The sequence below is a fragment of the Antechinus flavipes genome, chromosome 2, assembly GCF_016432865.1.
Source record: "Antechinus flavipes isolate AdamAnt ecotype Samford, QLD, Australia chromosome 2, AdamAnt_v2, whole genome shotgun sequence".
Classification (NCBI taxonomy): domain Eukaryota; kingdom Metazoa; phylum Chordata; class Mammalia; order Dasyuromorphia; family Dasyuridae; genus Antechinus; species Antechinus flavipes.
Window position 1 is genome coordinate 592,863,010 of NC_067399.1, and position 27,867 is coordinate 592,890,876.

Genomic DNA, 27,867 nt, shown 5'->3' on the forward strand with positions numbered 1-27,867 from the left:
GATTATAAACACATTTTTATTTTGTCATCTATAAATGACATTTTCTACACTAAAAAGACAGAAAAAGTGAAGGTATGAATGAAAAGTACATAAATAATTTAAATGGTCTTCAAGATGCTAAGGATACTCAGTTTCTTCAACTGATTCGCACATAGCCTAAACTTGGGACCTTCCATCACCTCGACTGTCATCTTTTGGACACTCTCCATATTATCAATGCCCTTCTCAAAATGTAATTTCTAGGACAAAACACAATACTCCAGATACGGTCCGGCAAAAATGCAACAGAAGTCGTCCCTCAAGTTTGAACTAAGCAAGTTCTATGTTGCCAAATCACACTACGGACTCATTTTGGGTTTACAGGTCACTACACACCCCAGAAAAATATTCTGAGGAGACATGTTATTGCTCTCACATTTTTTGTGAGTTTACAATGTGAGTGTATCATTAGAAGTTTGTATTTTATAATTCATACTGCTTCTGCTCCTGCCCGTCCCTCATGTCACTGCTCTACCTACTTAACACAGTGCTAGGCACTCAGTAAACAAAGATCGTGGCTTGAGAAAGCCAGCATTCAAAACTGGAATGGAACCCAATCTACCTTGCTGCCCCTCAGTAAATATCAATTGTTAATGATGCATTTTATGATCATTATTTTCAATTCTTGCTCTAAAATCACTTTCAAAAATTAAACTGTAGAAAGGAGCCTAAAAATATTTTTCAGCTGTACCTAGTCCAGGCCAGTATGATCTGCAGAAGCCAAGTAGGCAAAAGCTATTATAACTCACAATTATATGAAAACTACTGTCAGTAGCTCTAATGTTTAAAACAGACAAGAATGGAATTTGACTCTCTTATTTAAAAAAAAAAATAAGGTAATGCAAGTTTCCACATTGCTCATAATTCTAATTCCAATAAGCCAAAGAACACAGTTGCAAAGTCCTAGGCAAAAAGCACAAAGCATCATTTAAAACGCAACTTGATATTAAGCTGGGAATGACTCTTTTAAGAACACATTTCAAAACTTGTCTACATATTTCTTTTAAAAATTCCCTCACACACATTTGATACAAAGAGGTGCCAATGGCCTCGTTCTGGCTTGCTTAGCTTGTGACTAGCTCCTTATGGAGTACTGAAAGTTACTATGATTCTTGGTCTCCCTCCATGCAGATTTTCAATGAGTAAGTAGCAATATCCCTAAAACAAAGTGAAGACAGATTGTGGGAGAAGATCATGACCCATTGCAGTTCTCAAGCTTCAAGAATCTTCCTAGAACAGATGAAGGTGAATCCAAGCTTGTGACTGCAGAGAGAAGTGGGATCCATCTTTTTAAAGATAGCATCCATTATTAAAGAGGGAGCTCTAATCCCAAGGGACTGTGAGGGTGAACAGTAAGTACATAGAGTACTGGACCTGAAATCAGAAAGACTTGTCTTTGTGAGTTCAAATCTAACCTCAGACACTTACTAGCTGTGTGACCCCACGCAAGTCATTTTGCCTTGTTTGCCTCAGTTTCCTCATCTGTAAAATGAGCTAGAAAAAGAAATGGCAAACTGCTCCATATCTTTGCCAAGAAAACCCCAAATGGGCTCACAAAGGTTCATTCACAACTGAAAATGATTAAACCACCATCTAATCTCAAAAACATTCATCATTCAATCAAAAATGCCTCATTAAGAACATTTTTTCTTTCTATGTACCTTCTTAGTGTTATTATAATCACAGTTATTCAATTTGTTAAATGATTTCCATGAAGTTATGGTCATGTTCCTCTAGATAGCTCTCTAGGAGCATGTCACAGAGAAGATATTGATCTGCATTGGTAGAATTTCCACTTCTGGAAGTTCCCACTATCAATGAAAGCACAGATCCAGTTACTATCCCTATTCTAAGTGCTATAGCCTTGAGATCACTATTTTACTGTAAAGAATCATTGTCTTTCAATATGTCACTCTGATGGACATGTTGAAAATATACAAACTAAGACCATTTTGCTTCCATCAATGCTATGTACAGAAAGCCTTTCTCCAAAACCATTTACCTGAAACTTCCTCCTTAATATCTTATTCCAGTTACAGATAAATGGCTCTAGAACAAGATGATTTTTTTTTTTGCTTAAAAAAATAACATACCCTTCAATTCCTAGGGTCTCTTCTTTGTCTGTGGGTCAGAAGTCACTGGCTGAGGTCCCAATATCTCCCTTGAGCTATTTTGACATGCTTGTAGAGACCATAATATTTTTAGCTTTGAGGCCCCTATTCACCATATTCCTAATGATACTTTTCCAGATCAAGGTGTATACATGGGGCTGTGCACTTGTATATGGGCATATTTTTGTTTCTTCTATAAACGAGGGAAACTTAACTATATCATTTCCATAAATTACAGATAAAACACCTTTAATCTGACAATTTCTACTATTGATACAACTCGCAGGTAAATTATCAAAACACTGTGTATACCAACAGTGTTAATCTCAAATAGAAACAGGGGGGCCACTAATCTGTACATAAGGAACCCTCTAAACTGCACAGTGACTAAGTTTTAAAGTATAATTTTATCTATGTTACAGTATACTTTTATTCTGTTAAACATTTCCAGGTTAGACTTTAGTGAGATTCAGGCAGCCCTCAGGAGTGTTGTGGTCACCAGGTTTGACCATTCTTAGTATTTTTATAATACTGATCACACTAGTGGACTTCTTTATAAATGTAAAATAATTTATAATAAAATCCATAATAATAGTCAAGAATTTCTCCTTTTATCTTTTATAAAGTATACATATACATACACACATATATGTGTATATATTTATTTATACTAGGATAGGTAGGCTAAAAAATTACTATCTACAACCAATTTTTCCTCATTTATTTCACAGATCATCTACAGCATTATGGCATAGCACTGAAAATTATGACCAGAGTGATTGTGGCTTAGAATAATTTTATGTGGATCAAACACAGTATTTTTACCTTTTTTGTTGTTTGCTTTGTTTTCTCTTTTTCCTTTTTGATCTGATTTTTCTTGTGCAGCATGATATTGTGGAAATATGTATAGAAAAAATTATACATATTTAACATATATTGGATTACTTGCTATCTAGGGGTGGAGGTGAGGGGAAGGGAGAAAAAAATTGGAATCCAAGATTTTGCAAGAATTAATGTTGAAAACTATCTTTGCATATATTTTGAAAACAAAAAGCTTTTTTTTTTTAAAGTTTTTTTCTTTTAACAGCACAATACAACCCAGTCATTTAAACTATATGCCAATTTCCCTAATACTCTGAAATGATCTGGTGAAATGGTCATTTTTTCCCCAGAATGATAAGATCTCCATAAGCAAGCGAGGTCCTTGTTTTTATCCACAGGGTGGTACCATAGAGGAAACCAAGACAGGAGAGGACCTCCTGTAACTTTTCATTTTGTTGTCTGATATTTTGAGTGCCCACAATTTCCAATCTAACAGTGCAGTTTGGGTGCTGCCTTAGGCAGCTCTTGACATAACTACAACTCCAAGGCAGGCTGCCAGCTGGCTAATTTCAGAGAGAATTAATCTGCAAGGTCAAAAAGCTTGCTTTGTTTTATATAAACTGCACCCTCTCCATTTCTTCATACGAGACCCAAAATGGCCTCAAGATTATTAATGCAGCCAGTGATGACCCTGAAGGGAAATGCCTATTTTTTTTTTTTTGTTGGGGTGGATAAATTAGACATGTAAATCACTTTTTCAATCTCACTGAAATGTTAGCATTTCACATATTTCAGCTCATGGCCTACTCATATAAATAAGTACTTCAGTTGCAGTTTAAATTGTATATCTCAAGGCACTGAAAGCAGTGTTCAACTAGCCAAGAGGAAGAAGGAAAGAACACCCAATTAGAAATCTAGGCAACTCTGGGAAGCTTTTGTTCAAGATTCAGGTAACCCCCACCAAATCCCCAATATGTGTGTTTTTTTTTCCTTTAAATAGCATCTGAATGCCTCCACATTCTATTTATTCTCTTCCATTCCAGTGGGGAAAATAGGTAATTTCCAAAACCCCATTGAGAAGAAAGTACAGCTCTGACTAAAGACTGAAATTTGATTTTGTACTGAACCGCACCCAAGGAAATGGTGCCATCAGAATATTTCCTTATTTCATTTTGTTGTTCAGTCATGTACAACCCTTCATAACCCTCATGGACCATACTGTCCATGGAATTTTCTTGGCAAAGTTATGGTTGGACATTTCCTTCTCCAGTAGATTAAGGCAAACAGAGGTTAAGTGGTTTGTCCAGGATCATACAGCTAATGTCTGTAGTCATATTTGAACTCAGATTTTCCTGGTTCCAGGCCCAGCCCTCTCTATCCATTAAGCCATTTACCTGACTCCTTTTCTCTGCTTTGTATTCATTTCTCCAACACAAATCATTAATCATATAGTCAGCAAGTTTTTGCAACTCCCAATTTCTCAATTGAGTTTCCTGGCATTTCATCTTTTCTCAACTACTGGAGGATATACCTCTAGAAAGCACCCACAGGAAGGAAAATGGGATGGAAGACCTTGAATTCATTTTTATGAACTAGATGAAGGAAATGGGGATGTCTAAACAAGAAATAGACATAGGGTAGAGGGAGGAGACAGGATAGCTGTCTTGAAGTATTTAAAGGGAGCTATTAAATTTGGAAAATGCATTAGACTTATTCTTTCTCTAGTCTTTTCCTTGGGGATCTCATCAGTTTCCGTGGGTTCCCTTATCATCTCTGTGCATGACTAATTACATGATTTATGATCCTATGATTTTTAAGTAGATTGCATATCCACATTGGTTTTCTTAAGAAACTTTTCTTTCTCATATAATTTTTCTGTTTAAACAGTCAAAAGAGTTTCATTCTTGAGACTGTCCCATTCCTCTTGGTCTGAATTCAGGGCCCGTAGAATTTAAGTCCATGTCTTCCTATCCTTTCTTTGAAACCTTGGAAACAAAATTAAATGTTCATGTCAAACTTTGAGTGATCATTTTTCTCCAAGGTTCTCATAATTTATAGCCCAAAGAAGTTCTTTCCTATTAATGAAAATCAGATCCAGAGTAGTCTTTTCCTTTGTTGGTCTCTTCACTTTTTGGAAGACGAAGTTTTCATTAAGCCATGTCAAGAAATTATCAGTTGCTCTGCTTTGGGCATAAAAGGAGCTCCAGCAGATATCTGGATAACTGAAATGTCCATTAGTACAGTTATCATACCAAGCTTAGATCCATTTCCAAGTTCTTCACTGATTTCCCCTTTCTGTCCAAGTGGCCTAAAAGTGTGATTACTAAATCACTTCTATTTCTCCTTGCATTGACTTTCACCATGTTTCCCTTTCAAAATCTTAAGATTTTTTTTTCATTAGTTTATCTTCTCAATATATCTATATATATATATATATTACTATCCTAACAAACTTTTTACCCATACCGTTTCTTTTAAATAGAGTATAATTAATCAGAGCCATGTTCTAGTCATGAGCTTCAATCCATCAAGACTTTAGTTATATCTACAAAGTCAAATTTGGGGTTTTGTTCCTCTTGCATACACTTTGGGCAATCAATCTAAAATGATTGAATCCTTTCTTGAGTCTTTCATCTCCTGCAAATTTCTTGGTGTCGCGGCTGCTATTCTTCTTCCTCCACTGTAGATGTGTTTTATGTGGTCTTGTATGTTGGATATACAGAGATAGTTTTCTTCCTCTCGTAGTTTTTTAATTTAATGCTCTTTTGATTATGTTTTCAAAACATCAAGCTATTTGAACTCTGCAGGACAGATTCCTTACTTTCTTGGAGCAGCCCAATTTCAGGATAGTTCTTAATTCCTCATGAAATTATAAAAAAATGAAATAATGTTATTATTCATTATTCATAATACATGCATCAAAATAACATTAAACTATTAAATTTGGATTTGAAATGGTAACTTAATAATCTTTAATTCATATCAAAAAAATCCTTTTATCAAGTAATTTACTAATGAATTACATGAACTATTTTCTTTCTAGTAATACCATAACATAGTCCTTGTTTGTACTTATATCTACTAAACCAAAAACATTATTAACAATCTAAAATACTTGCATAACACTAATATTAAAATAGAAGACCACTATTCATATAGTATTTACCTAGGAGATTTCTAACATGGATTAAAGTGGGGTCAAATAATAAGATAATAAGATTAGAACATAAATCTGTATTGCTATCTCAAATACATTGACTAATATTACTGCCTATAATTCTATTTGGAGTCTTTATTTTGATTATTTAACTTTCTAATTAATTTATATACTTTTATTTGAGTGATTTTTAAAAAAGCCATCATTTTAAACATTTTCCAAAAAAATTCCTCAGCAATGTGTTGTTTAAAAAATTGAGAGGAAAATAACACATGTTGAAAGGTAGCATTATTATGTATAAAGTTAGTCCTATTTGCTCATCATAAAACAAGTTTAAAATGTATTTTCTCAAATAGATGACTAAGCAGGAATCAGATCAACAGATTTTTGCTTCTTCCACTTTGTTACTCTTAAAATATCCCCTGCTAGAAACTGTGCAAGTGCATTCAACTGAATAGTTTTCACTTTAAAGCCTATCATTTTTGTCTATTCTATTTAAGTACAGGGAGAAAACTGGGATAACTTTGAAGAACAAAGTGATTCATTTAACACTACAGCAGTATCAAATCCCATTCCATGCTACAATCTTGAAACTATCTAGCCTATTATATAAATGATAGCTATAAATCTGTATACAGCATCTAGAAGTTATTCCGTTTCATTCATGAGTCATACTCAACATCAGAGACAAAACAGACTCCAGCAGTGAGCTCTCTGACAAATATCAATCCCTTGGCATTAAAGTCACATTCATCTCAGCTCTCACCACAGAAGGGAGAGGGATCATATGGAATCTGTAGATTCTCCCTGAACAAATAAAACCCATCATTTTAGCATGAAATACTTTGGTTGTCACTACTCCTGCCTACACAGGTGATGCTATAAGGCTGTGAATCATGGACTGTCACAATCTCCAAGAAATCAAAATGGTGGATCATCCAAAGGACAATGGAGAGATAAGTGTTGGGTATAAATGTGATATTAACAATCAGTGACTAAACATGTGGAAAAAAGAACCCCCCCCAAAAAAAACACCCTAGTATCAAAAATATTATCAAAAAGGAGCTTACATTCTAATTGTGGAAAGCCCAGGAAAGAGTATTCAGAAAGGTACAGGGACGGTCACAGATTTTGTGGAAAAAATAACAGAATTACAGCTTCAGAACTAGAGGGAGAACTATGAATTGGTGACAATAAAGTTGGCAAGACTGAGTACGGTTAGTGGGAGAGTAAGAAGTCAATTGAAATACAGTTAATGTCTGCCTGAAATAAGACAGGTAAGGCAATCATCAATCAGGCTATTTCAGAGTAAGGGGGTATAAAGACTGGGAATGTTTATTTACCCTGGAAAACAAACAAAAAAGCTGCAGTGATAAGAGTACCTTCATCAATGAAAACATTATGTCCACAATCACTCATAAAGATAACAACTCCATTGAAATTATCATTGCTGACCAAAAGGACAATTAGCTAATTTAGAAACTTCTAAAATGATGACCTATGCAAGATGCTTTTATTGTTCTGAGTCAATAGAATCAAGGAAGTTTCTACTTAACTACATACTCTTTTAAATTACCTCTGCTTGGCAATTTTTATTTATAGGATCTGACTTTCATGACTATCAATCAAAAATTATTCCTTCAAGGTTATTAAAAAGTCACTTTTTCAACTAAATCTTCAAAGTACCAAGTTTTGCCCTGTTTTAAAGATGAAATTAGTATTTCCATCATAAAGGTTGGCTATAACATTTAATAATCTTACTGAGTACTATGCTTTCAATTTTGTTCCAGTAAAAAAAAAAAAATGCAACTTGTAGGACTCTTGAACTTGTCAGAACCAAGCAAGAAATTATCTACATGATCCAAATAATGGTTTAATACTTTAAAAATTAAATTGGTTGAATTTCCTAGTTTTCAGTCTTGTGGAAATACTACCTAAATTTCTCTATTGACTATTTTCTTAAAAGGATTACGTAAAACTAATCATTTTTATTCTCACTTCAAGCTGCATGCCTTAAAATAATTTTTCTTGCCCTTCTTTCTTTCTACTAGGCCTATAGTTATTTACTCAATGGTACAGAAACTTAATCTGAATACAATCAATCTGTGATATATTCAACTTTCTTTTTTTTTAATTTTATAATAACTTTTTATTGACAGAATCCATGCCAGGGTAATTTTTTTTTAACAACATTATCGCTTGCACTCACTTCTGTTCCGATTTTTCCCCTCCCTCCCTCCACCCCCTCTCCTAGATGGCAAGCAGTCCTATATATGTTAGATATATTGCAGTTATATTCAACTTTCTAAGAGACTACATGTCTTCTCTGCTTATTTTCTCCAGCACTGTGTCAGTATCTCATTTCTTTTGGAAGCTACCATTAGCATGTGATATGGAAAATGATTATGTCTTGGCCTCTGACTCAAAGGACACAAGACACAATGGCCAAGAAAAGATAACCAATTAAAATGATTTAGTGTACAAACCTTCCCTCTACTCAAGAATTTTATCTAAAGTAAAAGTAAATAATTTTTTGAATAAGAGCTAAAAAAATCTCCTATTGAACATTTAAGCTATATAGATAAAAACAAATATACATATTTTACCTAAGTGGTATTGTGAAAAAATAAGATATTCTTTGTAACTTTAGCTGAATCTGGAAAGAAGATAAGTATATTAAGAGGGAGAAAAGAAAAAGGAGTTCAATGTAGAATGCTTCCAAATATAATAAATTCAAGTGCGTTGGCTGGTTCTACCTTATGGAGGATTAGCAAGGAGGTATTACTGATCAGGAAGACCTGAGCTCAATTCCTGTCTCAAATATTTACCAGCTGTGTGTCTCTTTAGGCAAGTCCCTTAACCTCTGTTTGCTCAGTTGCCTTACATGTAATAATACCTACCTCTCAGACTTGTTATGATTATCAACAATTGTAAAGTGTTTAGTACAACACCTAGAACATAGTAAGCACTATGTAAATGCTACTTCTTGTGGTAAGGAAGAAGAGGGGGAGAACATAATTAAAAGAGTCACCCAGAGTGAAATGGTATAAATGGTCCATGATCTGCATTGTTAGTGGGGGAAATAATCCAAATGGACTACAGAAGTGAATGATAAAAAGGAACAAATCTTCCTCAACAACAAAGGAGAACTGTACAAGTGAGATTTATTACAAAACTCTAGCTTTTGAAATAAGAATACAATTTTTTCAGGTGTTACCTACTGAATCTGTACTGAAAGAAGAGTTCCTACTTTTATCCTACCACCTTTGTTGAAGAAACAGAAAGAAAAAATTAATGTCATACTAAGTTACAAATAAAATTTAAGTGCTTTCACTAAAATGCCACTTCTAGAAATTATGCATTTTTAAAAAAATCTAAGCCATTGGATTTTTAAAATATATGCATCAGTAGTATTTGCAAAACTTCTCAGAAAAGGCTGGTTGTACTTTAAAATTCAGATTTTTCTTCTCTTCATATTTCCCTTTCATATGGCAAAATTAGTCCTGGATTTTAATTTTATTAATGACAGGAGTGATTTGTAGTTTAAGTTCCTTAGACAATCTAAGAACAAATTTAAATATATGTAATATATATTTATAGATCTGTGTGTATTCACAAATATTTTTATTTTATATATAAATATGACACACCACTCTATTCCAAAGATAGAGTTATAAAATGGAAGGTAAAATCTCCAACTAGTAATGGAAAAAGTCACTTCACAAATGCCAAGCATTACAGGAAAATCTGGTACTGAGTGGTTGGCAGCAGACAAGAAAAGAGGTGGGGATTGGGAAGGAAATGGTGACAAATTAAGTCCCAAATCATTAATTTAGAACTTTCCAGAGTAAAAAGATGATATTTTCATGTACATGTAATAATATGTCAATGTATTCTCTGGGGTATACATTCCTTTTTTGATTATTTAAAAGAATTAATTTTATATATTGTCTACCTGCTTAGTACGATACTTCAAAGAATGCTGAAATTAACCATCGATATTCAACAATTCTGTTACAAATCCTAGAACAGGTCAGACTTAAACTTTATGGTCTATGTTTATACTGTTTCTTACTGTGAAATTAAGAAATATAAAGCAAAAAAACCTCCTACTCAATTCCTTGAGTTTTATATGATGCCATTGTCTTAGAAATACTATTTATGAAGATGATAGGGGAGGGGGAGGAATTTTGAGTAAAATTGTAATAACATGGACAGTTTACCTTTTTATTAACAAGCATTAAAAGTTATATATGAACTTTGTTTAAAATAATATCAAAATATGCATATTTGACATATATGGAGTACAATTTCTCAAATCATCTAAAGTTAATCACTTAAAATATACTTCCTTAGGTTCTTGGTGTAAGCCCCGAAATAGGAATTGAAATTAAATTATTTTCACAAATAGTAACTTGTGGGCAGCCATATGGTAAAGAAATAGATTTTAGTGATTAAAAACCACCCTAGGAATCAGTAAAATTAGATGCTTTTTCCTTTACTATAAGGACTTTTCTCGTGACTTTATAAAGGATAGTCTTTTTCGTGCTTCATTTTCTCCACTTAAAAAAAAAAAAAAGGAAAAGAGCTACTTTATTCAGTGTAAGAAATTTCATCTTTCTAAACCTGTTTCCTTATCCATCAAATAAAAGATTGGAGCAAATCATCTTTAAAGTCTGCTCTTAAATCTAATATTCTATGAGCCTATAATACTTTAAAAATGCTTTGCAATATTTCAACTTATACTCTATCAATGTAAATCTCTACATGATAGCAGGCAAGTCAATGGTGCCATTTCTCTACCAGTGTGAAATACAATTTGTATTTATAGACAGTTGTTCTGCTAGGAAGGTCACTGCCACCTTTAACATCTAATTAAGAGGTAATGCTAAGGAAATGAAATACTGTTACAGGATAAAGGTCTCTAATAGGCTTATGCAAGGGCTGCAGCAAAGCTGAGACATGGAAAATAAATGTCAAGTAAAAGGTTCACTATTTTCAAAGCAAAAAAAAATCTAACCTAAGAAGTAATCAAAAATAAAATAACAAAAATATTGTGTCTCACTGGTGCCTTGAGATAGCACTCTCCATAACTGGCAGGCTTTCAGCCAAATCAGCTCTATTAATAGCTAGAAAGATAAAGCATTTATTAAGCATTCACTTTGGACCAGGTACTCTGCCAAGTGCTAGGAATACAAATATAATCAGGCTAGGCAGGCCCTGTCCTCAAGGAGCTTACATTCTAATGGAGAAAGACAACACAAAGATACAGAGGGTGTGCACCCAGGCATGGTTGATGTTTGGTTTTGTTTGGTTTTTTTCTTTCCATGTTTTTTTTTTCCTTCCTGATCTGATTTTTTTTTTTTTTTGCACAGCATGACAAATATGGAAATATATTTAGAAAAACTGCACATGTTTAACTTATATTACATTGCTTATTATTTTGGGGAATGGGGAGAGAGAGCTAGGAGAGGGGAGGACAAGAAGAAAATCGAACTCAAGATTTTGCAATAATGAATGATGAAAACTATTTTTGCATGTATTTGGAAAAATAAAATACTATCAAAAATTTTAAAAACAAAATGCTAAAAAAAAAAAAGTGTTAAGGTAAGGGGAAAGTGGGGGAGGACAGAATCAGAAAATGCTTCATGTAGGGTGCCGTGACAAATATTGAATGGGGGGATCCTAAAAATCATAGTTGAGGAGTGATAACATTCCAGACACGGAAGCCAATGCAGAGGCAAGAAGATGCAAAACAGAGCAGTACGTATGAGGTATAATAAGAAGGCTAGTCTGACTGGACTATTAACAGGAGTAATGTGTAATAAGGATGAAAGGGCAGGTTGGAGCCATATAGTCAAGGCTTTAAAAACCAAAGAAAGGAGTCATTATTTGCTCTTGAAAGGTACTGGGGAGGCCCTGATTGTTTACTGAGTCAACAAACATTTATTAAGCACCTCATATGTGCCAGAAATTGAGCTAAGTGCTGAGTGCACAAAGGCAGAAGACAGACTCTATTTTAAAGGAGCTAAAGCATTATGTCTAATGGACATAATAAGCAAATGATACAAACAAGTTATATACAGGGAAAACAGGAAATAATCTCAGAGGAAAGGCACTAGGATAAAAGAGAGCCAGAAAAAGCCTCTCGCAGAAGGTGAGGCTTGAAAGAAGCCAAGTGGCTGAGATTTCCAAACATGAGACACAGCCAGTGAAAATCCCAGGAGACAGTCACTAAGTAGCATGGCCAGACTACTTGAATCTAATGTGTATTTATGTAATGCCATCTGTTTGCAGAGCACATTTAAGAAATATGTCAGACCTGAAAGACATGATCTCTACTTTCAATCAATCAATCAATCAACAAATATTGTATTAAGCCACTTTTATTTGCCAGGTACAGTTCTAGGTGCTGGAGATACAAGCACAAAGAATGAAATGATACCCACTCTGAAAAAGCTTATATTCAAGGAGAGGATTCTGGAAGATGGCAGAATAGGAAAGACAACTTTGGGCTCTCCAAATCTGCTTCACAAAAAAAAGACAAGACTATCACCTCAGGAACTGAAAGAAACACAAGGAAAAGCACTTGTCCTCCTCAAACAATCTGAAAATGCCCCGAGAAAGCCCAAAGTGAGGGATGGAGGTTCAGTCTGAGTGAAGAGCAAACACTTCTGGAGAACTCGGCAAAATCAACAAACCAGCAGCTGGGTTGAGAGGCAGTCTCGATCTTAGAAACTTTCCTCTAGCATTCTGTATGTGGGTCTGGGAGCAGAGAGGAAAAGACCTTCCACTGTACAGGGTTGCCAAGCACAGCTAAGCTGACCAGAATCCTGGGCTGTAGTGGTGGGGAGGAGGAGCTGGTAGATACCTGGTGAATGCGATAGACAGGGGCTAGGACCTTGCTGGCTGTGAGCACTTGCAGGAAAGCAGGGTGCCTAGTTTCTGTTCCAGGGCAGAGAGGACAGCTGTAGTTTGCAGTCACCTGAGGGACGGAGACCTCGTGGCTGAAGGTCCTCTCCATGGCTTAAGAGTAGAATGAAGAGTCCAAGATTGGGTCCCAAGACAGACCTCAGAAAACAACAGTAAGACCTCAGCTTTGAAGGATCATTCCCTATATCTTGGGACTACAACTTGATTACACCAATTTATTTTAAAATCAAAATAAAGCAGAAAAAGGAAATAAATGAGTAATCAAAAGGAGAAAGAACACAACCAATAATAGTTACTATGGGGATAGAGAAGATTTGACTTCATATTTAGAGGAATATAATGGAGCTTTAAAAACCCATTTCTTTTTCAATGAAAAAACACTGACGGCTCCCAAGCACAAAAAAAATTTTTGGAAGAACTTAAGAATTTTTAAAATCAAATAAAAACGATCAAGGAAAAATTGGAAAAAATAAAAATAATCCAAGAAAATCAAAGTCAGCCAACTGGAAATAAAAAATTAAAAAGTTAAAATAATTCCTTGAAAACTAAAATTTGGCTGGGGGAAATGATGCTATTCTAAGATACCAAAAAATCATAAAACGAAATCAAAAGAATGAAAAAATAGAAGAGGAAGGGAAACATCTCATGAGAGTAACAATTGATCTGGAGAAAAGATAGAGGAGAAATAATGTAAGAATAGTTGAGCCTATCTGAAAATTATGATATTTTTAAAAAGAACCTTGCTACAATATTACAAAAAATTATCAAGAAAAATTTCCCTGAAGTTCTGGAACAAAAAGGCAAAGTAGAAATGGAAGAAGAAATCTACCAATCACCACCTGAAAGCAATCCCAGGAAGAAAATTTACAGGAATGTCATAGCCAAGTTTCAAAGTTACTAGGCTAAGGAGAAAATTTAAAAAAAAAAACAAACAATTTAAATATCATGGCACTAAATAAGGCTTACACAAGACCTCGAAGTTGTTTTGTTGAAGGACCTTAGGTCTTAGAATACTATATTTTGTAAAGCAAAAGAGCTGCTGTTACAACCAAGAGTAGTTTAAGCAACAAAGTTAAGTATAATCCTGAAGGGGAAGTGGGGTGCAGAAGAGAGGAGAGAAGGATATTTAATAATTTTTTATAACAAATCTCCCAAAACTTAAAAGAAAATTCAACATGTAACATTCACGAGAAATATAAGATAAACATTAAAGATAAATTATAAGGTACTTATAAATAAGTTTAAATTACTTTGAATAGGTGAAAATATTTACAGTATTCTTATGATTGTCATCACCTGGGTAGTTTGAAAGAAAGATTTAGGCTTAAGCTGAGTATGATAGAGTGACTCTAAAAAAAATAAAGTGAAGAAATAAAAAAGAGTGATTATCTCATACAAATGAGGCGTAAAAGGAAAAATTGAACCTAGTAGAGGAGTGTAGATATTGCTAGAACCTTACTCTTTATCAGGAACTTTTATAATTAATAATTTTACCAATAAACTGAATAATTTATTCAGTCATCTTAGAAAAAATAAATTCATTTGAAAAAACAAAAGGTCAAGAACTTAAAAGAAATCAGGAGGAAAAGATGCAAAGGAATAGATTCAGCAATATCAGAGCTCTATTTTAAGGTAAGCGCATTATTGAAGTGTAGAAAGAAAAATTTCTGTTATTTTAATTAAATTTTTCTTATGTAAATAAAACCTATATAGCCAAGAACAGAAGCAATGCAACAACTTTCATAGACAATCTTTCAGATAGGATGTGATTGGTTTGGAATATTGCTGTACTGTAGGAAATGATGAGCTGGTTGATTTAGAAAAACATGAAAAGCCTTGAACTTGTGAAGATGCTATCCAACTTCACAGAAACAGATGTTAGGAGGAAATAAGCATAGTATGGTCTTATGTACAAGTGTATGTTTATATAGTTGTGTGGATGTGTGTGTATGAAGTTGTGTGTATATATATACACACACATAAATATCCACACTTAATTGTAGCCTTCTTTGGCAGTGGAGAGGAAGGGGGAAAAATAAAGTAAAAAGTGCATCGCAAAGAACAAAAAAACAACAAGGAAGCAAAGAAAAGCTGGGCAGCTCTGAAAATAATGTGTAGTATTTATTATATAGATTGTCTTGAAATGGCAATGTACTGTTTTATATTGAATCTTCTCTTCCAGTCTGCTGTGTACATGTCAATTTTTTCTTGTGTTGTTTAAAATAAAAAATGTACAGGAAAAAATTCTCACAAATAATAACTAAAATAATATTGCCAAACAATCCGTGAAAAAAATTAATTTTTAAGCTTTCATTCTAATTGGGGAAGACAAATATAAACATACATCACATATACACACATATATACACAGCATATTATATACATACACATATTTCTATAGCCAAAATACAAAGTACGTGAGAGAGAAGAGGCACCTAGATGGCCCAAAGAATAGAACATGAGAGCCAGTGTCAAGAAAACCTGAGTTCAAATCCAGCCTCAGACACTCACTAGTGATGTGGCTCTGATTAAGCCACTCAACCTTGTTTGTCTTGATCTATTGGAAAAGGAAATAGGAAACTATTTCATTATCTTTGCCAAGAAAACCCCATATGTGGTGATAAAGTCAGACATGACTAAACAACAACAGCACATGACAGAGGGCAGCTGGGAGGATTAAGAAAGGCTTCCTGCAAAAGATGGTGCATTTAAAAAAACAAAAAAAAAGGAACTCTATGGAACAAAGGTAAGAAGGGAATGCATTCCAGCAATGGGGCAGAACCAGTGCAAAAGCACAGAAATGGGAAATGAAAGTGGAAAAGCAAGGCTGGGTATAGGCTGCAGAAATTTTAAAACTAAACAAAATTTTCTTGAAGCAGTAAGACCCACTAGAGTTGGTTGAGTATGGAGTCCCATGATCACTCAAGAGCCTAGAATGTTCCTTCTACAATAGCACTTCTCTATTTCTGCAAACATTTATTTTATGTGAACTAAAATAAAACTTCATTCTAAGAATATCTACTTTTTCATTATTATCATAGCTGGAAGTCATCACAAGCTTGGTTATTGAAAGAATTAAAAAGATTTAAGCTAGATGATAGTTATGTGTGGTTATATTAGTGACATTTGAAAATAAAATTTGCATTGTAATTCAAACTTTGAATCTTTTAATCATACTTCTCAGAGGGGTTGCTATCTATAACCCTAAAAAAAATACTTTTAAAAAAGTTAGTCCTTTTCATAAAAATATTAGAATATCATTACTCAGATACCCAAACAGGGAAGCTCCTTAAAGAATTACAAAAGCTTATCTTTTGAGTCATCTGTTAAAGAAACATCAAATAAGTTCTTAAATAATAATACTCAAAAAGCAGTATTTGCATAATTTGCTAAAATGTCTTAGCCTAGAAATGATTCGTGATAATCTAACTTCTGACTATTCCAGAGTGGACAAAGAAGAAGGTAGGAAATGACTATTTACATAAATTATGAGTGGTCATATGTGAGGTAAGGAGGGAAGGAAGGAATGAACAAAGTAAGGAACGAATGGGGAAAGGAGAAAATGAAGGAAGGAAGAAATGGGGAAAGGAGGAAAGGAGGAGGGAGAGAAAAAGGAGAGTATAACAGGGTAAAGAGAAAAGGAATAAGAGAAAGGGAAAGGGAAAGAAAAGAACTTTTGAAATCTTTGCCCCAATTGTTGATAACCACATTCAAAGACAGTGGTTATGACTGTGTTGCAAACCCTGTGTCCAAGTGTGGTTACAAAACCAAGACGTCTATTTCTAATGTCAATTTCAGACTGTTCTTTGGTTACTGGGCATTGTGTGGCTGTTTGGGGCTGTTACGCTTCATCTCAAAGCCAGCAGATCTTTGCTTTAAAAGAGCCAACCCAGCTCTGATTACAAAGACTTAAAGCTCCTGTTTCCTAGTCAATAGCTTTGATGTACTTCTTGAAGCTCTGCTCTGACTTGTTCTGGATCCTATTTGCTCTGATTCTATTTGTAATTATTAGCACTTTCCTTCCTCCATTTCCCTCCAATTACTTTACATTTACTTTGTACATATTTTATAGTTATTTATGTGCATACAAAGTGTTCCCCTCCCAGTAGGATATAAACTCCTAGAGGGCAACAACAGCTTCTAGTTTTATCTCAGTTATCCCCAGCACCTAACATACTGTGGGTGCTTAATAAATATGCTTATCGAATTAAGCACTGATAAAATCGCATAATCTTCTTGGGGACACTGTCATATTTCCCACACTTCAAGTTAAGCAGAGATGACTCAAGACCAGAATTTCAAAGCCGGCAGACTCTAGGATCATAATGTTGATGAAATTGTCTTCTGATCTTAGGTATATGTGACATTAAGAGAACAAGATGTTTTTGAAAGATCCACGTTTTCTATAACCAGTTCCATTACTGCTTACTCCCCTGTAGACATTTGGTCTAGATCTCAAGTCAAGTTTCCTGTTCTCCTAGAAAGAACCTGACATGTGGTACCATATATCCACAAAGGATAAAGGCTCATTGGTCATGGTACCATTTGTGAGGATTTGGGTCCAACTCATTCCCATACCGACTCACCCTCTATCTAGTCTCTTACCAAACCTCATCATTTCTACTTTCACAAAATCTTTCAAATGTTTCTTTCTCTCATCTAGCCCACTCTCCTTTAGGTCCTCACAGATTCTAGCCAGGATTATTTCAAATATCCTTCTAATTATTCTCCCTGATCTAAAGCGATTTTCCCAAAGCATAGGTTATCCATGTCATCCTCCTCAACTTCTGGCTCCCTATTATTCATAACTCTTCTGCTTGGCAAAAGGTCTTCACAGTCTTTCTATTTTATTAGACTTTACCACCCCTTCCACACACTCTAATACCACCCCTTCCACACACTCTAAAATCCAGCTCTATTGCCCTGCTGGCTATTCCTTACACACAACTCTCCAATTCCCATTTTCTTAACCCAGCACTGGCTGTCCTCAGGCCTGAAATTCTCTCCCTCCTCCCCTTTTCCTCTTAAAATCTCTTGGCTTCTTTTAATGCTCAGCTCAAACCCCATCTTCCAGAAAAGGCTCTTAACAGTCCTCCCAAGTGGTCAGAGCATTCCTCCCTAAGATTAACTTCTGTCTGCTCTCTGTGGCTCTTATATGTACCTATTTCTTTATGTGTTGTCTCATCCATTAGGGGAGCACTAGGCAGGGCTATTTTTTCCTTTCTTTGTATCCAGTATTTAGTACAATGCTAGATAAGTAGTAATAAGTAACAAATTGCCTGTTGATTAATGTGAAACTCTAGAAAGCTATATGTCGTCTATAAATCCATCCATTTAAATCATTATAAAAGTTGCCAATAGAAATTCATTTATAAACTTATTATGAAATGTGATTTTACAGCTTTTAAAAAATTTTAAATGGCTAATAAGAGAAGGAAATTTGAAGAATCACCACATATTAAAATGTGAATGCATAATATAGTTGCTAAAACAAATTTTACTTGTATTATTTTGAGCAATATAAATCAAACTAACAAGTATTTTTGATTCATACTGATAATAGTTAACATTCATATAAGCACTTACTCTGTGCTAAGCAAGATATTAAGCACTTTACAATTATTATCTCATTTGATCCTCACAACCACCTTAGGAGGCAGGATAGTATTATCCCCATTTTACAGATGAGGAAAATTAGGAGTTAAATGACTTTCCCAAGCTCACACAGCTAGTAAGTATCATTTATATATAAAAGACAACAAGAGTCCGTTCCAGGGGGGAATACAAAAATTTTAAATGAAATATAATCTATGTTTCCAAGGGGCTTACAGGCTCATTTAGAAAATAACTCAAAAGAACAAGAAAAGTATTTAACAATACTATCTTTAAACAGAGTTCAAGACAATTAGAAAAGATGCTCCAAGGTAACACAAAGAAAAGAAAAGGAACCAGACCCTTGCCTTTTTTGGATAAAGAACTTCCAATGAAGGTCGTAGCACCTTCTTTGCAAAATAGGATTTTCAGTAGTTGTCTAGTACAATAAGAATGTCAGTGACTTGCCTGAGATGGCACAGCAGGTATGATTAGAACTTAAAATGAGATCTTCCTGGCTTCAAAACCACTGTACCAGCTCTCACAAATAAACTAGACAAAATGAGAATTGTATAAATTTGGAGACATTAGAGATAATTTTAGCCTGCGGCAGTAAGGGAGGACAGAACGGAACAAGCCTGCTATGGGCTAGATCTTAAGGAAGAGTAGGATTTTTATGGGCCCAGAAGACAGAGGGCATTTTATGAGCTAGAGTGGTTAAAGGTATGAGACCTCACCTTAAGGTAAGGTCTGGATATAGTGGACAAACTAGTTTGGTTTTATGGAGCAGTGGTAGCTAAACCTGGAAAGTCAGGTTAGTATAAGGCTGAAGTTTGGGGAGTCACTGAACATTTTCATGCAGAGGTGATCAATGATTAAAGTAGTATTTGAATAAGATTAGTCATGCTGCAAAGGTGCTAATTAGACAGAGGGGGACTTCTGGAGTCAGAGAGATTAGTTAGGAAATTACTGAAGTAGTTAAGGCATGACATGATAAGGAGCTTGACATGGCAGTGAAAATGATAAAGAAAAATGGGCTCAAACACTGCAAAGGAAAATTTAGTCTTTCTGAATGTACTACTGCATATTTCCTTTAGAACAATGTGTTTAGAACACAATCTAAATGATTACCTGAGTTGTTTCCAATAAGTGTTTCAAAGATCTTTTAAATTTCTAAAACTATTTTCAGAAAGAAAAGAAAAAATAAATATGAAGTCATGACCTTTGAAATATCTAAATGGCTATATTAAACTTTTTCCTTCTGACCTGGTATACTTAAAGACAATATTTCAAATCAAAGCAATGCTTACAATGTACCTAAATTTCTCAAAAGCCAGGAAATGAAGGAATTAGAGAAGAGGTGACCTAACAGGACTTTTATTTTAAAAATATGGAAACCATATAATTATATTGAAGGACCAAAATAACTATTAATTGTCCTTTTCCTTTTTTGATTTTTTAAAGTCAGTTCAAGGACAGCTAGGTGGCACAACAGATAGAGCACTGGCCCTGGAGTCGGGAGGGCAAAAAATTCAAATCCAGCCTCCGACAAAACTAAGTTTCAGTGAACTTAATAGCTGAGTGAGCCTGAGTCACTTGACCCTAACTGCCTCACCAAAAAAAAAAAAAAAAAAAAAAAAATTAAAATAAAGTCAATGCAAATAACCAAATTCAACTGTGAAGTTCTAATATTTAGCATTAGACTGTGGTACTGTGCTTTATTTTAAAGATCTATCAGCAATAATTATAAACCACATTTTGGTTTTGAATGTTCATGGTGTTAACACATCTAAAATTTGAGAGCCAGAATACCCTGATGTAAGAATTCTCTAAAATTGGGAAGAGGATATTCACATTTATTGTCTTATTATACTTCTTTGTTATTTGGAGCGTTCTTGCATATATTTACAGTCATTTTATTAACAACTAAGCCTTTAAGCACCCATACAACCAAATATTGTCCTCTCTTTCACAGAAATGCAATTAATAGTCTATTGCCCTTCTGGTATACATAAGCCAGTAGAATCTAATTCTGTGACACTCCACAATGATCCTCACTGATTGGCTACTTCCCTTTCCTCTCCCCATCATAGGTCACTCAGAAGTGACCTTCAGAAGCAGCATCATTCCCAATCCTTTCCACGGTCCTGACCAATTTTGAGACTCTCTCCCAATATAGAAGAAAAAATGGGCATTCACTTAAGCTTGACACAAATCTGCAATTACCTTAGGATGGTTAGGAGGCAGGCTGGTAAATCTCAAGGCAGGGTTAAACAAATGCAGAATAAACAAATCACTCCCTGATGGTGCCCTCTTGTAGGTCAGGTTTGGGCTTGAAGCAATTTTTATGGCTGAATGGAAGAAACGGAAAAACTTTACGTATGAGAAGTGACCTTACAGTATTTAACAGACATTGTTTATTGCATTTGCACTGCATGCTTGTAGAGCTAAGCACTCCAATATGGTTGTAAAAACCATTCCCTCTTGCTAGTGAAGAATTTGGGTTTCATCCAGGTGCCAGATTTCAGTGCAGAAGTGCAATTTCTTATTCTTAGAATGTGGGCATACATGTGAACATACATATTTGCTCATTATCCAGGAGTTCTATATATACATGGAATTAAAAGCTATTTGCCTGTATTGAGGCTACATAGTCGTAGATTCATGTTTTTCTTGAGTTTTAATTTTCTTTATCTAAACAAAATTAGATGTTTTTCTGCTGCTGCTTTGGGTGTAGTTGATAATACCAAGATAATACCAACTCTGTCTTCAGAAGGGGTTAACTGGCTAATTCGAAAGATTTCTTTTGCCAGTTCAAGTCACTAGTATACTTTAACTGCTCTGGGATTTTAATCCTCTGGAGTATTTACATATTTTCTCCTCTCATCCTTACAAAACTAATCCCAGAGTTTTAAGAATCTGGGAACTTGGGCAAGGGAGAAAACAACTGATCAAACTGAGAAATCAGAAGTCTCTGTTCATTACGTCAACCCAATCTGACAGTACTTTTTTTTTTGGTTTGTATTGAACCAACTAGAATAATAAATCATGTGAGTTAACAAAACAAAATACAGGTGTTATTGAGTGTGAGAGGTCTGAAATGTAATTAAACACGTTCTTTTTTGTTGAAGTGTCATTTACTTTGTACGTTAACATTTGTGTTTCCTCAAACCTCTCTTTATATTATCAACACACATGGTTGCATCATACTTACACATTCATTAGCTGGGATTTGGGTGTGTGTGTTTTTCCAACTAGTCTTCATCGTTAGATGCACAACCTTCGCTTCTTTTATGTAACTATCGCACTGGAATAATACGAGCTTCTTAGAAGAATAGCTCCCAGAAAGTGTTTCTGATGGATGCATGGTTATATTCTCCCCCTGTGTAACACGTAGTACTGCTGGAAAGTTTCTAACAAATTACACCCTCCTCTGATCCCTTGAACTGGCAGGTCTGGAGCTGGCCATGTCCCATCTGACCAGGGAACTTTTTTTTTATACGTGCACCGCCAGGTTTGGTTTATCCGATCCGAGAACCAGACATACAGCCAAACTCTTCCAGCCCCAGACTTTCCAAACTGCCCTTCTCTTTAAAAAGCCTCAGTCTCCTCCCCGCCGAAGCGAGCGAGCCTTTTGCAGTGAGGTCGGAGTACAAGTTTCCTTGGGGAAGGATAAGAAATCACCGTCCCCAGTGCCCCAGCGTACGGCTGAGCTCTGCGCTCTAGCCCACCAGGATCCCCGGAGCCACTTAATTACCCGGGGGAGGGCAGTAAAGCGGAGGAGGAAGGGGGGGGACAAAATAGGGGCGTGCCTTGGCCCCTGATTGGCTGTAGCATACTGACGCGAGGCCTCCGGGACTGCGTTGGGGGGAGCTAACTGTGGGTTAGGGTGGGGTGCTGGGTGCAGGAGCTGCCAGACCAGAGCGCTCAGAAACATGCTGAAGGCTCAGCGACAGCAGCTACAGCAGCAGCCTGAAAGAGGAGGGAGGCAGCAGCAGGCGCGGCTCCTGCGGCGAAGGCACCCGGCGCGGATGTCCCCGGCTCCGCGCTGCTGCAGACTGCAGTCTTGACCTGGCCCTGACCCCGACCTCTTTCGCCGTCCTCTCCTATCCCAAGGTTCTGCGGGTTCCTCAAACGACGGCTCTACTCCGTCCCCACCCCACGTCTTCAGTTACTTCCTCCTCACCATGGGAGATGGGGCGCTTGCCTTAGGCTACGAACCCTACAACCTGTCATCTCCTTCTCCGGCCCCCGACGGGGCGGGCGGAGAGGCAGAGGCAGCGGCAGTCGCAGCAACTGCCGCAGCCGCCACGGCCGCCCGGCTGCTGGTGCCCGTCTCCCCCTCCTCTTCTCTGTTGACCTCGACGACGGCAGCGCCCGTGGCCCTTTCCCAGCAGTGGACGGCCGGCATGGGCATGCTCATGGCCCTCATCGTGCTGCTCATCGTGGCGGGCAACGTCCTGGTGATCGTGGCCATAGCCAAGACGCAGCGTCTGCAGACGCTCACCAACCTCTTCATCATCTCCCTGGCCAGCGCCGACCTGGTTATGGGGCTGCTGGTGGTGCCCTTTGGGGCTACTATCGTGGTGTGGGGCGACTGGGAGTACGGCTCCTTCTTCTGCGAGTTCTGGACGTCGGTGGACGTTCTGTGTGTCACCGCCAGCATCGAGACTCTGTGTGTCATCGCCTTGGACCGTTACATCGCCATCACGTCCCCGTTCCGCTACCAGAGCCTGCTGACTCGGGCTCGGGCGCGAGCGCTCGTGTGCACCGTGTGGGCCATCTCGGCACTCGTGTCCTTCTTGCCCATCCTCATGCACTGGTGGCGGGCGGACGGGGACGAAGCGCGGCACTGCTACAACGACCCCAAGTGCTGCGATTTTGTCACCAACCGAGCGTACGCCATCGCCTCCTCCGTGGTCTCCTTCTACGTGCCGCTGTCCATCATGGCCTTCGTCTACCTGCGCGTCTTTCGCGAGGCCCAGAAGCAGGTGAAGAAGATCGACCGCTGCGAGCGGCGCTTCTATAGCGGCCCCCGCCCGCCGCCCTCGCCCTCGCCACCGCCGCTGCCGCGGTCCCAGGCGCTCCACCAGCCGCCCCCCGCACCCGTGCTGCCGCCGTCGCGCGCGGCCGTGGCCAACGGGCGCCCCAGCAAGAGGCGGCCGTCGCGCCTTGTAGCCCTCAAGGAGCAAAAGGCGCTCAAGACGCTGGGCATCATCATGGGTGTGTTCACCCTCTGCTGGCTGCCCTTCTTCCTCGCTAACGTAGTGAAGGTCTTCCACCGGGACCTGGTGCCCAACTGGCTATTTGTCTTCTTCAACTGGCTGGGCTACGCCAACTCGGCCTTCAATCCCATCATCTACTGCCGCAGCCCGGACTTCCGCAAAGCTTTCAAGCGGCTCCTGTGCTGCCCACGGCAGGCGGACCGGCGGCTCCACGCCAGCGCCGGGGAGCTGTCGCGCGGGGGTTCTGGGGCGGCCACGGCGGGAGGCTGCGGCAGCTCCGCTACTGGCTGTGCCACCCCGTCTCCTGCGACCGCCTATACGGAGCAGGGCGAGCTGCTTCCCTCGTCGCCTCACTACCTGGAGCCCTGGGCCGGCTGCAACGGCGGGGCGACCGGGGACAGTGACTCCAGCCTGGAAGACAGAGACAGCAAAGATTCGTATTCGGAATCCAAGGTATAGGACTGGTCGCTGGTGGAGGGGGGCGGGGAGCTGAGGGCCGTGGTGTGGAGGCGGGAACCGGGCTCGAGTTTTCTTTATACTTTCTGGAAGGGGCGAACGAATGCGCAGGTGGTTTCGAGGTTGGGGGCCGTCGGGGAGGGGTGGGGAGTGGGGCTTCCCCCCACCCCTTCCCCCCACTCCCACCCCCACCCAGGAAACTGATTTGGAAATCCAAGAGGAAGAAAATCAACAGCCCTGAACTGTCTTCACAGGGAAGAGAGGATCAGTGTTTACTCAAGACCGAAAGCAGGTGATAGTGTATCCTTCGTACCTCGTCTGAATCATCCACGGCAAACTGAAAAGCAACTCGGCAGTTGAACCGAAGGAAAGTTGAGGGCGGGGGGAGTAATTGGAGTTTTGGAGTTTTCTTCTTGACTTCTGGGAGCAAGTGGGGAACGATACCTGGCTCATCTTTTCCAATCTAATTCTGCTCCTTCCTGACAAAAATTGTGAAAGTGTTAGTTGGGTAGATAAGTAGGACGGAAAAAATAATACAGGATTTAGGAGGAAAAGGAAAACCACCCAACTTGGTTTCTCCAAGAGCTGCATTAGCCATGCTCATCCTATTCTTGGGAACTGGACCAGTCAACCAAAAAGTAAAAGAAAATGATTTTGTGGACAGTTTGATAGGAGGTTTTTTTGGTTCCATGAAAGTTTTTTTGTCATTTTTATTTCAAAGTCTGAACGATGACATCTTTAAACAAAGCAGAGGGGAAAAAAAAAAAAAGTTCATCTTTTAAGAGTTTTATTAGAACAAACCACCTGGCTTTCCTTTTGCACGGCAAACCAAGCGTCTTGGCAATGGTGATGAGGCAGAGGGGTTCCTACCTCAAACTGTGCATATTGCACAGGAATTTTTTTTAAAAGATGTTTATATTAAACAGATTATTTATGTATCAATATTAGTTTAAAGGACCAGGCACGAGCCTATGTGACACGTGACTCTGTCACAATTTGAAGAGAGAACAGTAAAATGAGCAAACAGTCTTAGTGTCAAGAAAAATTACTGCACATTTGGAAAAAGAAAATAAAAAGAATGGTTCAAAATGCCTTTTTGCACAGTATTAGAAATTTTAAAGTCCACTGAAGATATTACTTGCACATACACACAAATTTTAATGAGGGGAGGAGAAGAAGTTGAAAATAAACTGAAATCCAAACTCTACTTTTTTGTTTGTCATGTTACTGAGTTAATAGTTTTATTGAAGAAAAAAAAAGGACTTTTTATACTATTTTATCATGGTACTGTATCTGTATCCATATTAAAAATTTAAATATAAGGATTTTTTTTATTATTTTTGTATGTTCAAGTGCCCACGTGAATCTGCTGTTAATTTAGCACTTGTGTGTCGTTTCTATTTCCTCCTGTGTATTTTATAAAGTATTTATACTCTGGTGCAACTAACTACTGTGTAAGTAAATGGTCTATGTGCAATAAATACAAATGCAGCACAATCAAGATACTTGTACAGTGTGTCTATAGGAGTTTGGAACCAATTTTCAACTGTAATGAAAAGAATAGCATTTGTTTTGCTTGCAATAGGGATTGGATTTCCAATACAATTATTCATAACAGTCTTTCCTGACATAAAAGTCTAGCAAAATGTGGTTAAGACTGAATAAAGCAATATTCTTGTTGAAAGCTTCTAATTTTCCTCCAGTATTCATAGACAAAATTTAAAGACATTTTCAAACTTTTTCTAGTAGAGCAACCTTCCATATGCTATACTGGATTTTTTCTTAAAAGCTAACATTTTCTATTATATAGAGAGATGTTTGAAATGCAAAATACCTTTGAAATACAATCTTCAAAGCAAGTAAAACAACTGCTACTTTGCACAAAAGAAATAGGATAAACTATACATGGATAATTTGTGAAATCAGTAATTCCGTGGGTTTCTAATATGTAGCCTACAAAGTGCAATGTACAGTATGTATATTTCTCTGATGGCTATTTTGAATGTAAATGCTTCCATGGTCAAATGATTATTTATAAAAAAAAAAAAATCCCTTCAAATGGTTTTTTCCCTATTTATTTGTCTTTTCAATCCTTTTAGCAATGTTCATCTAGCAGATGAACAGATAAAACCTATTTGATAGATAATGCAAAGCGTCACTGCACTAAGATTTTTGGGACAACCTAGACAGCCTTATGGGATTATACACAAGGAAGGGGGAGGGAGGATCATAACCTTATTTAGTAGCTTTGTAACCTGCAAAAGCAACCAGATTATTTTCATAATTTGCTTCCAGTGAGAATGTTGTGAAATTCCTCCCAGTGATTGTCCTCCAAATTAAGGTTCCTACTTTTGTACTTCTAAGAGGTTTTTTCTTTTAAAATTTTAGATAAGCAAGCCAAAGTTCCATCTATCAACTTTTAGTACATGCTAAGTGTTAACACTCATATAAGTCTTTGTCTATTATGATAATAAGGCTTGGAATACTAGTCTTTTGGTGAGATGTTTAAGTAACCTGTACTTACACTGAATTAAGATAAATATTAACTTTTCAGTGAACAGTAATAGGTCCCATGAACAGTAGCATGGGCTTCCACAATTACACAGAAGCTGTAACAAAGTTTAAGTCTATGCCAATATCAAGACAGCAAAGTAAATACAATTCTTTAAACAAAAATAGGTGAGACAGCTTAAAACAGTTCTATTCCCTCCCTTATCTGCTGTTAGTCTAGAATATTTATAGCCTTATAGTCATGTAACCATTTTGTCTAGTAGACCTTGTGGCAATAAACAGATGATTTGCTTTCCTGATCCACTCAGTTTAACCTTTCCATTTAAGTAAGAAATTTCCCTGAATAAAATGATATAAATAGACCTTATTTAATGCCTAGAGACTTGGAGATCTTATGAAGTTTACTGGATTTTTACCACAAATAAGCAAAATTAATTATTTAATGGCATTACTTATTACTTAATAAAATTTAGTAACCCTTTAGTAAATCTTTCCCAAAGAAAATACTATGATTTTGTAGCTAATTTTATACTTATTCAGAGCCAAGAAGATTTCGTGTTCAACAGGTTCCTCACAGTTTTTATGAGTAGATGATTGTATCCAAGGCTATGGTAATGATTCCAAATATCCATAAAACTATTCTTTCTGTCTTCTCTCGGTGTCTCTCTGTGTTTGTCTCCCTCTTTCTGCATCTTTATGGCTCTGTCTCTGTCTCTCTTTGTCTCTATCTGTCTCTGTGTCTTTCCCTTGAAGAAAAACAGACATAGATTATATACCCTGGGAAGATAATGGAGTGAAAGGAAGAGAGAAAATGACAGAATGGAAAGGTACAACAAATAGGCAGAAAATCTACATGTTAATTAAATATGTTTGTGTATAACCTATACATTTGCTATTTTTGTGGACTATAAATATAAAATTTAATGATCAAAAAGGAGGATAATGTGTTCAATAACATACTATGCTACATTTGCAAATGACTTTTAAGGATAGCACTCTAAGGTTACGAATAATAAAATGA

The 27,867-nt window shown here is 37.1% G+C and overlaps 1 protein-coding gene across 1 annotated transcript; it reads left to right on the forward strand.

The window, feature by feature from the left end:
- Nucleotides 1-22,411: 22,411 nt before the first annotated feature.
- On the forward strand, nucleotides 22,412-25,836 carry ADRB1 (adrenoceptor beta 1). Its single transcript, XM_051981473.1, has one exon. It carries the CDS (start codon nucleotides 22,842-22,844, stop codon nucleotides 24,336-24,338), a length of 1,497 nt encoding a protein of 498 aa, XP_051837433.1. The 5' UTR covers nucleotides 22,412-22,841; the 3' UTR covers nucleotides 24,339-25,836.
- The last annotated feature ends 2,031 nt before the right edge of the window (nucleotides 25,837-27,867 follow it).

What these genes read in the sequence shown, in the direction of transcription:
- ADRB1 (XM_051981473.1), top strand. Translation starts at nt 22,842, where the DNA reads ATGGGAGATGGGGCGCTTGCCTTAGGCTACGAACCCTACAACCTGTCA.